At 43.6% G+C, this 13,694-nt stretch overlaps 1 protein-coding gene across 2 annotated transcripts in view; it reads left to right on the top strand.

The window, feature by feature from the left end:
• Positions 1-13,694, top strand: part of ctnna1 (catenin (cadherin-associated protein), alpha 1) — a 132,473-nt gene that overhangs the window by 18,469 nt on the left and 100,310 nt on the right. For both annotated transcript variants that reach the window (XM_013133582.4, XM_029119554.2), the window contains exons 5-7: positions 1,189-1,308; positions 2,672-2,797; positions 3,460-3,603. In XM_013133582.4, coding sequence (XP_012989036.3) covers positions 1,189-1,308; positions 2,672-2,797; positions 3,460-3,603 — 390 coding nt within the window. The remainder of the gene's footprint in view (positions 1-1,188; positions 1,309-2,671; positions 2,798-3,459; positions 3,604-13,694) is intronic.

Consider the following 13,694-nt stretch of genomic DNA (forward strand, 5'->3'; position numbering starts at 1 on the left):
TGATGGATATCAAAATTCAAACCCTGTCAGTCTTCTATACCAGATTCGTGACGGGATGGAAACTGGACCATTTTCCGACACTAAATTCCTCTTGCAAATCCCTTCTGGTGTGTCTGGCATATACATTTATGCAATCATTCTGCAGGCATATACATAGGAGAGAAAGGATGTTAACTTGGCTTTGCAGTCGTATGATGTGCAAATGACTCAGGTTTTAGTCTTTGGACATGTTTTGGTGTTCTGTTAATCCACATGCAATGCGTTGGTGAGTGAAGGGAGGCGTGTAGCGACATGCGCTAATTTGACTGCTGGCAGCAGACAAGTCCCTAATGGCATCCTTTTCCATGTGTATTTCACTACATTTGACCTGAGCCTTACTGCTAAACCTTTTGGAAAATAGTGCAGAGGTCTACCGGAATATATATTTCTGACTGAACTGTTCTGGAATGTTCTCTGTTCATTCTCCACTGTGAACTCTAAAACAAAACGCGCTCGGCCTATTAAACTATGCCTAAGCTGTCCTAGATCCCTCTTGAATGAATCAGGTGTTTGTTTGGCATTTCATTTTCATGCTAAATGGAACGGTGACCCCAAAACTGCAGTTTCTACCGAATCATGGGTTAAGTGAACGGTTACACCCTTAGAGAAAAGGGTGCCATGTGAAATGCAGCCTGCGAGTGATGTGAATGCATGTGGGCAGATAAGATTTTCTCTAACAGTTATGTGGCCCTGTGTTGAAGCTGGTTGGGATTGATGTGTGTGTGTGTGCCTTGCACTCAAATTTTGATTTTGGTATTTTCCAGACTACATTTCCATTGTTACCTTAAACCTACTCTTACATGCTCAAATTAGAGATTTCCCGGCCTCCTCCAGATTTTTCTTGTATGTACAGATGTAAGCTGCTCATTTGTCTACTGTGTCTACACTTATGTAATCTTCATTTGTTGGGATGGTGGGGATTGTATCTAATGTTTTATTAGAAGTGATGATAAGATGTAGCTTTGATGGGTGCCTTTTGGTAATCTAATTATTTTTGTAATCTAATTATTTTCATAATCACCCCCACCAGACCCCTCCCAACACATGGGTATGGCTAATATACTCATACGTTACAGCAAGGTAAACAGGAAGGATGTTTTAATGACCGTTTTAGTTTTATTGATAAGTGTTTCCATGTGACCCGTCCAGGTGGAGGAGAACCTGGGGAAGTTGCGAGGCGCTTTAACAGAGCAGGACCTGGGCATCCAGTACAAGGCCCTCAAACCAGAGGTGGACAAACTCAACATGATGGCTGCCAAGAGACAACAGGTATGATGGAGGGAGTGTATTTGGGCTGTGGAGAGGAAATGAGGTCTTGGTATGAACGGGAAGGAGACAGAGGCGTGTTGACGCAGACAGAGAGAAATGTGTATTGAGAGGGCAAGTGTCTACTTGAGTAGATGTTATCAGGTGGCTTACTTGGCTTCTTTGCTGCCTTAAATCTGACTGAATTTCCCTCAGCCTATGCAGAGCATTGAGTAAGCTATAGCCTCTTGCCTATGCCATGAGATTAGATGCATCTAAGCATGAATATTCTTTTTATTAGTCTGAGCAGGGAAGAGAGGCAGGGAGCATAGTGAGGGAGGAAGAGATCTGTGTTTTCAGGCTGGATGGAGGCAGCAAGGGGTGACAAAATCCATTCCCTGAAGATGGGACTGGAATCTCATGTGAAGCTATACCGCTGTAGTCAACAGTGAAGTGCGTTTCATGATTAATTTTCCATGTGACATAACTGAGTAATGGGATGAGAAGCATCACTAGGCTGTTCAGATAGGGTGCGTACACAGAATATAGAATAACATTTGCTGTATGACGCTAATCATTATTAGACTTCACGTCACAATGCTTAGCTCCGCCTTGGTGCGATGTGTTTAGACTTCCATTTTTCTCATCTTGTTGTTAGGTCTTACATTTGGTCTAGTGCCAAACCAAAACAGATTGTGAATAAATATGTCCCTTTCAGTTTTAGTTGGGCTAATATAAACGGAAATATTTCACTCACGATTCCCTGCCTCGTCCTGCGGAGTGACAAGGTGTGACTTTACCACGCGTGTGGGGCGGAGGTCGAGTTGAATTCCGTTCCCGAGCCGCCCTCTCCTTCAGACCAGTCGACGGCTCCATTAAATGACACCTTATTACCTGCAGTAGGACCCACGGTGCCCAACTTTCCCCCTGCGTCCGTAGGAGCTGTAGTCCCGTATATAGATTATAGGGTGGCATTTCCGAGGCAGCAGATGGCTGCTGTGCCGTCTCTACCCGGCGCTAGCGTTGAAAGTCATAACGCCGTGAGCCAGTCGAGCCGAGCTATGCATTTATGTGCAGCAGGGCCTATTGTAATGTCCTGATTATGACCGCGCCGTACCGCCACTGGGGAATGAATGACTGGCTGAGACAGACAGGAGAATCTGGGTCGCTCAGACAAGCAGCACTCTGTCACACTTAAGTGTTTTCACAAGGGCATAACGCCACAATCCTGAATGTGAAGTATCTTAACCCCCCCCCCCCCCCCCCCCCCCCCCGTGGGTTTCTTCTGTTTTAGTCAATTGTGTCAAATTACTCTGCATGGCTGAATTGAATCGGTAATGTTTCTGAATGGTGTAATAATAATAATTAAAACACACTGTCCTGGTAGGAGCTGAAGGACGTGCATCATAAGGACCAGATGGCGGCAGCTCGTGGTGTCCTGCAGAGGAACATCCCTATGCTCTATACGGCATCACGCGCCTGCCTGCAGCACCCCGACGTCGCTGCCTACAAGGTCTGTCACAATGCTGCCCTTTCCCTAAATGCTGCCCTTTCCCTAAATGCTGCCCTTTCCCTAAATGCTGCCCTTTCCCTAAATGCTGCCCTTTCCCTAAATGCTGCCCTTTCCCTAAATGCTGCCCTTTCCCTAAATGCTGCCCTTTCCCTAAATGCTGCCCTTTCCCTAAATGCTGCCCTTTCCCTAAATGCTGCCCTTTCCCTAAATGCTGCCCTTTCCCTAAATGCTGCCCTTTCCCTAAATGCTGCCCTTTCCCTAAATGCTGCCCTTTCCCTAAATGCTGCCCTTTCCCTAAATGCTGCCCTTTCCCCTGTAGTTGGTCTACTTCCACAGAAGCCATAAGGGTGTTAATATTTTTTCACTTATTTATTAGATGTTGTGTTTTTACCATTGAGGCCTGGTTTGTTTTGGCTGTCATCTTTAGTTGCACCCAAATAACATTTTATTTACTTACCTAGTTTGGCTGGCATTAGTACTGCCTCTGGCACACTAGTCTAATTCTGGCGTGCAACCCAATCGCCCTAATGCCCTTTGACCCAAATCCTTTCTTTCACCGCTGTCAGTCCCTCTTGTTAATAGTTCGGCGACATACGGAACTGTGTATGTTATGTATATGTTTCTAAACCTGCAATATCTGACGATTGTCTTCTCCTTCCCAGGCGAATCGTGACCTGATCTACAAGCAGCTGCAGCAAGCAGTCTCCGGCATCTCCAACGCCGCCCAGGCCACAGCTTCGGACGACGCTGCCCTGAACCACCCACCCGGAGGAGGGGAGCTGGCCTACGCGCTCAACAACTTTGACGTGAGTTGACGTTGAATGGCAGGATTCAGGTTGAATGGAGCGGTTGGTGGGCCTCTATTTGGGAGCATTGTAATGTAATTTTTTGCTCGTTCACAATTTAACTTGGCCGAACGGTGGTGCTGCTGCTTGAGAGCAATGTTTAGGAATGGAATTCCTTCTACGCCACAAATTGTCGTACTGTGTACAAGTGGGTGGTGAGCATTTTTGGTTGATGCACACATTGACAAATCATCATAAGAAGATCACGTGTGAGTCTAATATTTTGTAATAGTTATAATGGTCTTCCGGACATTTATGGACTGGGGTTAAAGGTGTGACGGTGGAGGGAAGGTATGGCGCTGAAGCTATTGTTTCTGGACAAGCTCAAAACCTCTGTGAAATGGCAGGGATGTTTTTAACAAGGGTTTATCAGTCCCTCAACAATTCTGACTCAAAGCAGCATCAATCCACCTCTGGGTAGATCAAACGTTTGTTTACCTGGCTCCGAAATGACTTAGGTTGTGCCCTTTTTACTCCTATAGAGCAATTAAAAATCATGTAATGGGATGTCGTGTTAGACGTTTTTTAACCAGTTGGTTCTGACAATTAATTCTGATTCATCTGAAAGCCATTTTCTGCTGATAAGCAGTTTATAATAGCAATAAGCCATTCTGCAATGTGTGATACCTAGTAACAGCCCTTTTTGCTTAATTAACCTCCGATATAGCAAACTAAATGCTGTGCAAGAATCATGTGGAAATAAACATTGCTTTCCAGTGGAGATAAAGGATATGAATTACTTGGCTGGGCTGTGGCACATTGGATTGATCAATTAAAAGAACTGCTACCGGTCATTACCCGTGGAATGCAGGGATAATTGTAAACAACTCAATGCTATCAACCAATTACCATCCAGGTTTTATACAGCCCGTTGTAGCAACTCACTTTAATTGATTTGGAAGTGGGGGCGGGGGGGGGGGGGGGGTTAAAACTCCAGTTCTTATTTGATCTCCCCATCTGTTAGTTACTTTTTCAGTTCTTCTTGGTTTTGCACTGATCTGATGAACCTGGACTATGTCAAAAAACAAATGCAATTTTAGTGCAAAGCAGGAACGTTCAGCTACCCCCACAAATCAATACCATTACATTATGATGATCTATGTTGTTTACCAACTCTGTCTGCTTCCCAAATGGACCCTTCATCCATAAACTGCACTGCTTCAGGCCACAGGCCATATGGGGCCATATCAGAGTTTTGACTGCTATCACTTCAAACTGGCCCTTTCCCCACAGCAAAATTATTGAGGCCATGACAAGGAAAACGTTGTGAGCAAATATCCTGAAACAATTTATGCACTTTAATCACCTTCTGTACTGTAAATAGATTAGGTACAACACTACTGCAGGTTATATATATATCCGTTTTTAAAGTGTATATGCTGTCTGCGTGAGTGCAGCCACGGTTTTCCCGGGCTTACACCGCTACATATAGGTGACTGTGGCAATTTGGGACAACCCGAACAGTCTCTGCGATTACGTTACTGTATCCTTTTTGGCTTTCCAAGCACATTGTTTCAAAATGGAGATAAGGTACACTTATCATACACCCCCCCCACACACACACACACGCGTGCGCGCGCACACTCTCTCTATCTCATTCAATATTGACATTTTATAAAGCCTGTGCTGTGATTTTTTTTTCTGTCATGATGCTATCAGCCATGCCTTATTACTGCCCCTGCTATTGCTGCAGCTGCCGCTGTGTTCTGAAGAACTTAAACCATCAACCATGACCAAAACCCCCACCCACCTAGCCGGGTCCAATCAGGATTCTGAATCCCAAATGATGCCCTGTTCTGTCAGTGAACAGGGCATCACTACATCACTCAAGCACCTGACGACCACCGTTTCCAGAGTCTTGGGTGTTTTTTTTACATTGAGTCTGTCTGTATGGTTGAATGTAGATATTGCCGGGCTCTGTTGTTATTGTCAATATAATAATAAACAGTGCATTGTCAAAAAGTTGCTTTTAATAATACTGCAGTACTGTGGACTATTAGATTGGTTGTTTTGTATTTTCCAATTTAAAGAAAAACATTGCAGACCAACCACAGTAATCCCCATGGGCCTCCCGGCAGTGGGCAGATCACACTTAATTAATGCCACTGCTCAGTAAGTTGGTGTACTACTTTTTGTCAATTGCCCTCTTAGGGTGCTGGCTACTATTTATCGGTTGGCTGTAGGGTGTGGTTGGGCAGGCAGCTGGGGGGAATCAGGGAAGCGGGTCCGGCCTGCTGAGGTGGTGTTACTACCTGTCTGAGCATCAGGCAGAACTTTAATGGGATTTGAGCGTGAACCAGCTAGCCAAGCAGAGGACAGCACAGAGCACACTGTTCTGGGATAGGGGTGTAACAGACAAACATTCTGACCGTTTTTGTTTCTGGGTCTTGTGCCTCACCTCCTGGACTTTCGCTCCCTTCCAATCTGTGCCTGCCCCCCCACATCCTTTCTAACTCCCCTTTTGTAAATATTCCTCTAAATCTCTAAAGCTGTTGACATGTTATCCTGCGTGTGTTTGATTGAACCCAGTAGACAAAGCCCTGTAATCCAGGATAGAATCGGATTAGTGCTGCCGCTGCTTTTTCTGCTGACCCCAAAACAAACCTGTAAGATTTGATCTCCCAGAGGGTTTTCGATGGCCGATAAATCTCAGATTGTTCATTTGATTATGTCTGAAGAGGACAGACTTTTTCTTCAAACCCGACAGCAGCTTTAATGTTCTCCTAAAATACATTCAGGAAGTTTGATTTTCATTGTACATGTTAACATTCATAGTCTGAGCTTTAGTGCTCTCAAAAAGAAAGAAGCTTAGATGGCGTCCCCACTGTCACCTTATTTCATACATAGTTCACTGATTCTGAACAGGGCCATTTGAAACCTTCATGACCCCATACAGCAAGCCATGCCTGCCCCTTTCGGTCTGGCACTAGGCATTGTAGGGCCAAGCTGGTGATTTCCAGTAATACTGTTATTGACTTCAGGAGGAGCGCAGCCTACCAATCAGCCTGTCAGTATTGACTCTTGTTGTTTGGCCGGACTGCTTCGCGCCAAACCGTTTTAAGGATGGCCTCTTCTGAGCGCTATGTAGTCCAGTAGTTAGGCCTACTTCTCTTAAATGAAATGTCTAGAAGTTTCTTTTTATTTTGTGCACTATCCTCAAACATCCATTTACCAACCCCCACCCCCAACTGTCACATGGTAAATATCTGGCGTTTCCCTTTATATACCGCACTACTTTTGAGTATGGCCCTTTGGGAATGGGGTACCATTTGGACTAGGATGTTAAATGTTAATCGGATAGCAGCCAGAAAAAACATTTGACCGGTCAAGCTTACCGGTCCATAGGTTAATTTGAGTGGAATAAATTGTTGCGCGTTTTCGTTAGTGCTAATGTATCTCATTTATCACTTGCTTGCAGCATACAGAGCCTGGTTTCAGAGGAATATCAATCAATTACCGTAGGATGGAGCATAAGCTCAGCTCCTTAGACAGCTGGAATGCTTTTATAAACCCAGTCACTGGGCAACAATAGTATAAAGTGGCATAGAAAATAGTTTCTTGTTTTCACACGGTCAGATCTTGAACAAAAACATATTAAGGGGAACCAGAGTGCTTGAATAACTGGTTTTTATGCTGATTTTAAGTTATGAAATGCCTGTCTTGTGTACGGGTGATTGCATGCTTATTTTCAATAGCTGGTTATAGTCCCTTATGCTTGAATTAAGGACACAATGTGACCAATGTTGTTTTCCTTAGTAAAGCACTTTGTCCTGAGAAGGTTCAACCCAGTTATCGTTTTCATACTTATTACAATATAAGGTTAATCTTCATTTCAACACTTCAAAGCTGGTCTTGATGATAAAGCAAATTTAATGGTGCTGAAATATACCTCACATTTTTAAAGTGAAGTACCACCCTAGCTTGTTCAAAGATCATTGTTCCCGTAGTTTAGAATCTTTTTGCAGGAGTTGTCTGGCAAACATCAGTGATGTCTTTATTTTATTTTTGAAAGCAGAGGCTTCTTCCTTCCTGACTGCCCATGTATGCCTAGTTTGTGCAGTCTCTGACCGTTGACTCATACACTACGTTTACTGTGGCTGGAGAGGCCTGTCGATCCATTTTTGTTGCCCTGAGGCTTATGAGTGTCCTTCTTGAATTCGGTGGGACGACCTGTCCGGTGTAGAGTGCCTGTGGTTTGGGATTTTCTCCCTTCTATATATGATCAGTGGAGTTATGTACTTCGCATAGTTTGGGAATGGCTTGATCTGGGGATGATTGTACCTGACACCCACATGGTTAAGACCAAACCTTTTTTTTTGTTGGTCTTTTCATATAATAAAGTTCAGTATGTACTTCCTGCATAATTACATTTATCTAAATTAATTTGGTTGGAATTTGGATCACATTCATGTGTCCAAATATGTAAAAATAAAAATAAAAAAAATAAACAGCTTTCCAGTGGATGTACTCAAACATCCACTGTTGATGGATTTTCCTGTCAGGTCTTTAGAATCAGTACTTTTGCACTGCATGGGTCCTGTTATATCTGCTGAAAACCTAGCTGCAATGTGCAGTGTGATGTTTTCAGGATGCATATGCTGCCTCAGAAACTGGGAAAATTGCAGTTGCCTCCATTGTGAGACCAATGACTTCTGCCCTGTATCAGAGAGTTGTCAATGAGAATGTCAGGTCATCTGTCTGTGCGATTACGTTGATGCACACCTGCGTCCAATGATCCGAAACTCCCCCGCAAGTCTTCATCAGATTGGCTGTGGAACAAAAAATCCCAGCCAGTTGTTCCTGCTTAATCCTGGATGATATACTGTGTCTGGACCTATACTCAATAACCCGAATGTTTCTGACTTAATGCTGGAACTGTCTGCTAAAGTGTGAGTGACTGATCAGTTAAGGGAAGCTTTTGTTCCAGTGATTGCACCTGAAGGTGGCACAACCTGTTATTGAGTGTAAGGATGACGTTGGATAACGTCATTTATTTTGTGAACTACATTGTTTTCATTCACTCAGGTTCCCATTATTGAGAACATTGAGCAAGATTATCAGCTTAACAATGCAGCACTCAAAGATTTTGAGTAGTTACTGGATTGTTGGGGGAACTTAACACAGAGATGATGTGGGGGGGGGGGGGGGGGGGAAGGTGCTCAATTTGAGTGCATTAAGGTTTGTGTCTGTGTGAAACATGTCTTGTATTTCAGCTCCTGAAACACTGGAACATTGACCATTACATTGGCTAAACGGTTCCCTACACGGTTCTCTACCGTGTGTTGACAAATGTTATAAGATGTTGTCGGCCAATCGCTTAATTGCAGGAGTTTGCATGTAACTGGGCCTATTGTGTTTCTCTTGTGTACTGTTGTTTTACCTGGAGTTGCTATTTATTATATTTGGTTGAACATCAGTTACCGACATTAGCTGGTTAACTGGCAGACACATTTAATCTTGACAGTCTTCCTAATTAGCCCTGTTGCCTTTAGACCGGCATTCATAACGTCCATTACTGATTGTGGGCTTAATTGGCAAAAAGAATGTAAATAGTCTGCCTGTCTCCAGAACAGGCTTTATGTGGCCAGCCACATTGCTAGTTTAATCTGAAGTCAACGTATAATGGCTTCAAGGTCAACCGTAACCCTTACTCTAATCAATGATTAATTTAATGGTCTTCATTCTAACCCCCTTCAAAAAGGGCCCTTGGTTTCGGGATATCCTGTTGTACTTATCTTTTCTCATGGCGTCAACTCCCAGTCCGCTCTGGAACGTTGAATGCTTCTTCCCGAGACATGATGTGACAGACCAGAGCGTTCGCTTTTATTTATTTTTTTAAACCAGGATGTTGCTAGAATAATGTTTTATCGACTAAGTCCCAGCTAAGTTGACAAGTGTTTGATCTGCCTTAGGGAGTCTTTAAAACCTGACTATTCCAGGAAATCCCTGCTGACCATGTCTTCCCACTCCATTGTGATGCTGGCTAATATACTGAGAGGATGTGTCTTAAACCTGGACCCCTGATCGTTGTAATGGTCATAGACAGCAGATGGATTCGTGTTCTCTGCATTTTAAGGCCACCGCTAACATATGTTATACATGGATTTTATGGCAATCTAATTTTTGTTTAGTTTTAGCTTAGCTAAACCTAGTTTTTAGGATGAGTTTAACGGTTAGTCTGACAGTGTTTTCGATATACAATCATTGCCTACCATTTTGAAAAATAAAACATTGGCTTAGTTTAATATTTTCTTTTTTTAAATAATTTTTTTCTCTCATCATGCTCTTGGATTTAAATTATTTTAAACCTTGTAGATTATTGCGGTTCTCCTAAAGGCCTCAGGCTTTCCTGGTTTCCCTTGTCCGTCACTTTGATTGGGGCTCACCTAACCATGCTTGTGTCCATAATGACGTTCTCATCCCTAGGTTATGTAGTGAATAGGGTGCCATTTGGGGAACCAAATAATAACCCCTTTACCTCCTTTAGGCTAAAGAGAAAGTCAATCTTCAGAAGACTTTGAAAATGTCAGTGCTTTAGAAAGTAAAGCCCAGAAAGGGTTTTCTGCCTGCTGATGCCATGCTTGAAAACTGACTGTCGTAGGCTTTCAAGCTGGACCGCTTATTTCCACAATACTCCGTACCGCTGTCTGTGAACATTCGCGCAGGGACTAGAAGTCTCTAACGGGAGTCTTTCTTGAAAAGTTTGCATGTCAGTATCTTGTCATTACCATAGTGACAACAACCCCTGAAAAAAACTGGGGTGAGGAGTCCTTACTCCTGCTGATTAAGGGACTAACTAAAACCTGAGACCCCAGGTTAGTGCATCTTAAACCTAAACCTAGCCCTAACCCGTGCCCTAGCCCTTATTCTTACCCCGTCTGTAACTGTAGAGGACACTCACTAATCTAGCGTGTTTAGATAAAACATCAAACTGTGGTGTTACCCGGTTAGTTTTGCATAGGTTATTTTGTATGTATTCTACCAGACTAAATAATGGAAAGTTGTTTGTGATGACAATGAAAGGGTCTTGAGTGTTGTTGTGTGTAAAAGCAGACCCTGTAAAAGAAAAATCCTTAAAATGTGGGGAAACTGAAGTTTTAAGTTAATTACAGCTTTACCTATTTTGTGTCCAATGGTGTGGCCAGATTGTCCGTTCTCCCACTGTGCTTTTACCATTGTAAGTCAATCTTTAGGTGTCCTATGGCAAATTCTCCCTGTTCCAGAGACTTGCATGTAGAACGTTTTTATAAGTGGGGTGATTTTCCACTCTTTAGTTGAGCTTTTGGTTGATAGCATGGCTTGTGGGAGGTCTTACAGCAAAGATAAACGCGTCCATGTGTTCCAGAGACTCCTGATTTGAATGAAGTTGTAGCTCTTTATGTGACACGTCAACTGCCACTGACCCCTCTGAATGGATTCGGCTCTATCTTTGTGTGGGAGCGGTTAATGTATATTATGCATTTTTCACTCAGTTCAATATTTACAGACGTCTTTGTGACATCTGTGTCGTTACGGTACCCCACCTCCGCAAAATACTGCAAATTACGCATTGTGGTAATGCATTTATGGCTTGTATCGTCTGGTTCGCAAGATTCTGCTGAACATAGTAAAAGAAAAATGGTGCCTCTAGCAACAACATAATGGTATCAGGCGACGCATAATGACATGACCAATTTCATAGACTCGTATGGATTAAACAAGATCTTTGTCCCTTCTCTATCAGGGTTATGGTTGGTGTATCAAGCCCATTCTCCTGCCCTGTCTTGGGGGTAGTCTAGTGAAGGACCTTGTCGGGTTTTGAGCTACATGTGGGCTTTCTTTTCCATAGCTACTCTCCTGCCCTTTGGAAAAGCAATTTGTCTGCGCCTGCGTGTTTTCTGGGGGCGGCCTGCTAGCAGACTATGCAGTTTATTTCTGACGGGCAACTCTATAGTATTCCTCCCTAATACCAAGACCACTTAACCCATATGGTTGTCAGTCTGAAAACCCTCTCCATATACTACCCTCTCCACATAGGCTGTCCTCACTTTACCTTGTGCCCTCTCCAGATATGTAAACAGTTCACAACTTCCTTCTAGATCATCAGGGGAGACAAGTTTAGGCAGCATTTATTCAGCTGCTGTTAATAGCCTGCTGTGGTCATATCGATATGTTCATAATACCAATGACCAGAAAAATGAATTAATTCACTGACTATTGCAGTTTCTCAGAAAATACATTTTTCTTACCGCCTCATGATTCAGTAGGTCGTAGCAAAGCGTGAACAATTAAGATGTATTGGAGCGTTGCGGCAGTTCCTCTGACACTTTCTGTTGGCAACTCTAGGGGTAGCTCTTGGAGCATCCTTCCGTGATATCACAGTAACTGAGTAATATTGTTACCTTAAATTTAAGACTTCACATGCTGTATCATGGATTATAGTATTTTATTCACTCCACAATGTTATAAAACAATATGCTTCTGAATGCTTTAATATCACTGTGAAAATGACTCAGGAACTGGCTTTTGTTCAAGGAAAGGGGAGCTATTTATTCAACAGGTGCTCTGGTCCTTTACCTGAGTATTTCCTGCTTGCGAGTGTGGGAGGAGGCGGGCGGAGTGTGGGAGGAGGCGGGCGGTGAGTAAAGACACCGGCGTAAAACGGTGGAGGGTCTGGTAGTCAGTCAGAACGGAACCTGGTGGCTCAGGGGAGGAGGCACTGCAGCCCGGTGTATTGATGAATGTGGAGGCGTTACTCTCTACAGCACAAACAGATGGTGTGAGTATAAAGAGACATGAAAGATTAGGAGAGCACATGTGAAATGGAGGAGAGGAGGAGGAGGAGGGAGGAAAAGACTGGAAGGAAGAGTGGTAGAGAAGCAGCTGGTTCATAGCATCATCACAGCAGAAGGATCACCTCAGATGTTGTCTATTGGTAGACTCTCCTGCCCCTGCACAAAGTTAGCTTTTTTTCCCTTTAGCTCACAGCCTGGCATGCTAGATTCATTCTTTCCTGACCAGTTCTAATCTCAAGCACGGAGGCAACTTTCAGCGGAGTGAGTCATAGATGGAACACACAGGGAGACTTTGAGCCTGTTGCCATGACGACGTTACACGCAACCGGACGAGGTCAGACAAGATTGAGGGGGTGAGGAGTGAGTCTGCGAGAGGTTGGGGGGGTATGCTAACTAATAAACCTGGGATTCTGACTGTGTGAACGGTTGAATGATATCTGGTGGTGTGGCGGCAGAAAGGCTTTTGTCAGTTGAAGATTGCTTTCAGTCTTTGCTCTCTCCATTTCTCTTCTCCCTCGGTGCCCGGAGCACTTCGCTCCGTTGCACCTAACCTCTTACTGCTCCCCTGTTTTCTATGCATATGAATTAAACACCACCGCCTTATAGTCATTCTGCCCCCATAACATCACACCCAATCAAGCTGCCCTCAGTGACCCTGGCCCCATAACATCACACCCAATCAAGCTGCCCTCAGTGACCCTGGCCCCATAACGTCACGCGTAAACGTTTTGACGATTGCGTTTAAAATGAAGGGTTTTTAGAGCGCCGTCTCTCTGTGTTTGTCTTAGTGAGTTGAAGGGTCTATTGGGCTGCAAAGTAAAAGCTAATGCCTCCACAACAATACAGCGTTATATATTCATAGGCTTGACTGGCAATGAATTGACTCCGCCGTCCACTGGCTCCTTCTCACTCGTCTTTATGAAACCACTTTTATGTTCCCTCTGAAAGCCTCTGTATCAATCTCTCTCAGCACTGGAGAATTACATTATACACCAGAGAAGTAAAAAAGAAAACCATGACATGAACATGGGATTTGGCCTAAGTATCAGTGTTTCCCCTGGAAGAATGTGTAACACTGAGCGGAATAAGTTCTAGATGTTGGGGTTCAGGTAACGGCTAGCTCCCTGTTCGAAACGACAAAATCGGCAGAAGTCGCTCATCTATTGCCATTTATACACTTGGTAAAACAAGATGTTATTCAAATTGGGCTGTCAAATGATTAAAATTATTGCCATTAATTGCATAATCTTCTATAGTTATTCATGATGATTCACAATT

Source organism: Esox lucius, chromosome 4 (genome assembly GCF_011004845.1).
Source record: "Esox lucius isolate fEsoLuc1 chromosome 4, fEsoLuc1.pri, whole genome shotgun sequence".
Taxonomy (NCBI): Eukaryota; Metazoa; Chordata; class Actinopteri; order Esociformes; family Esocidae; genus Esox; species Esox lucius.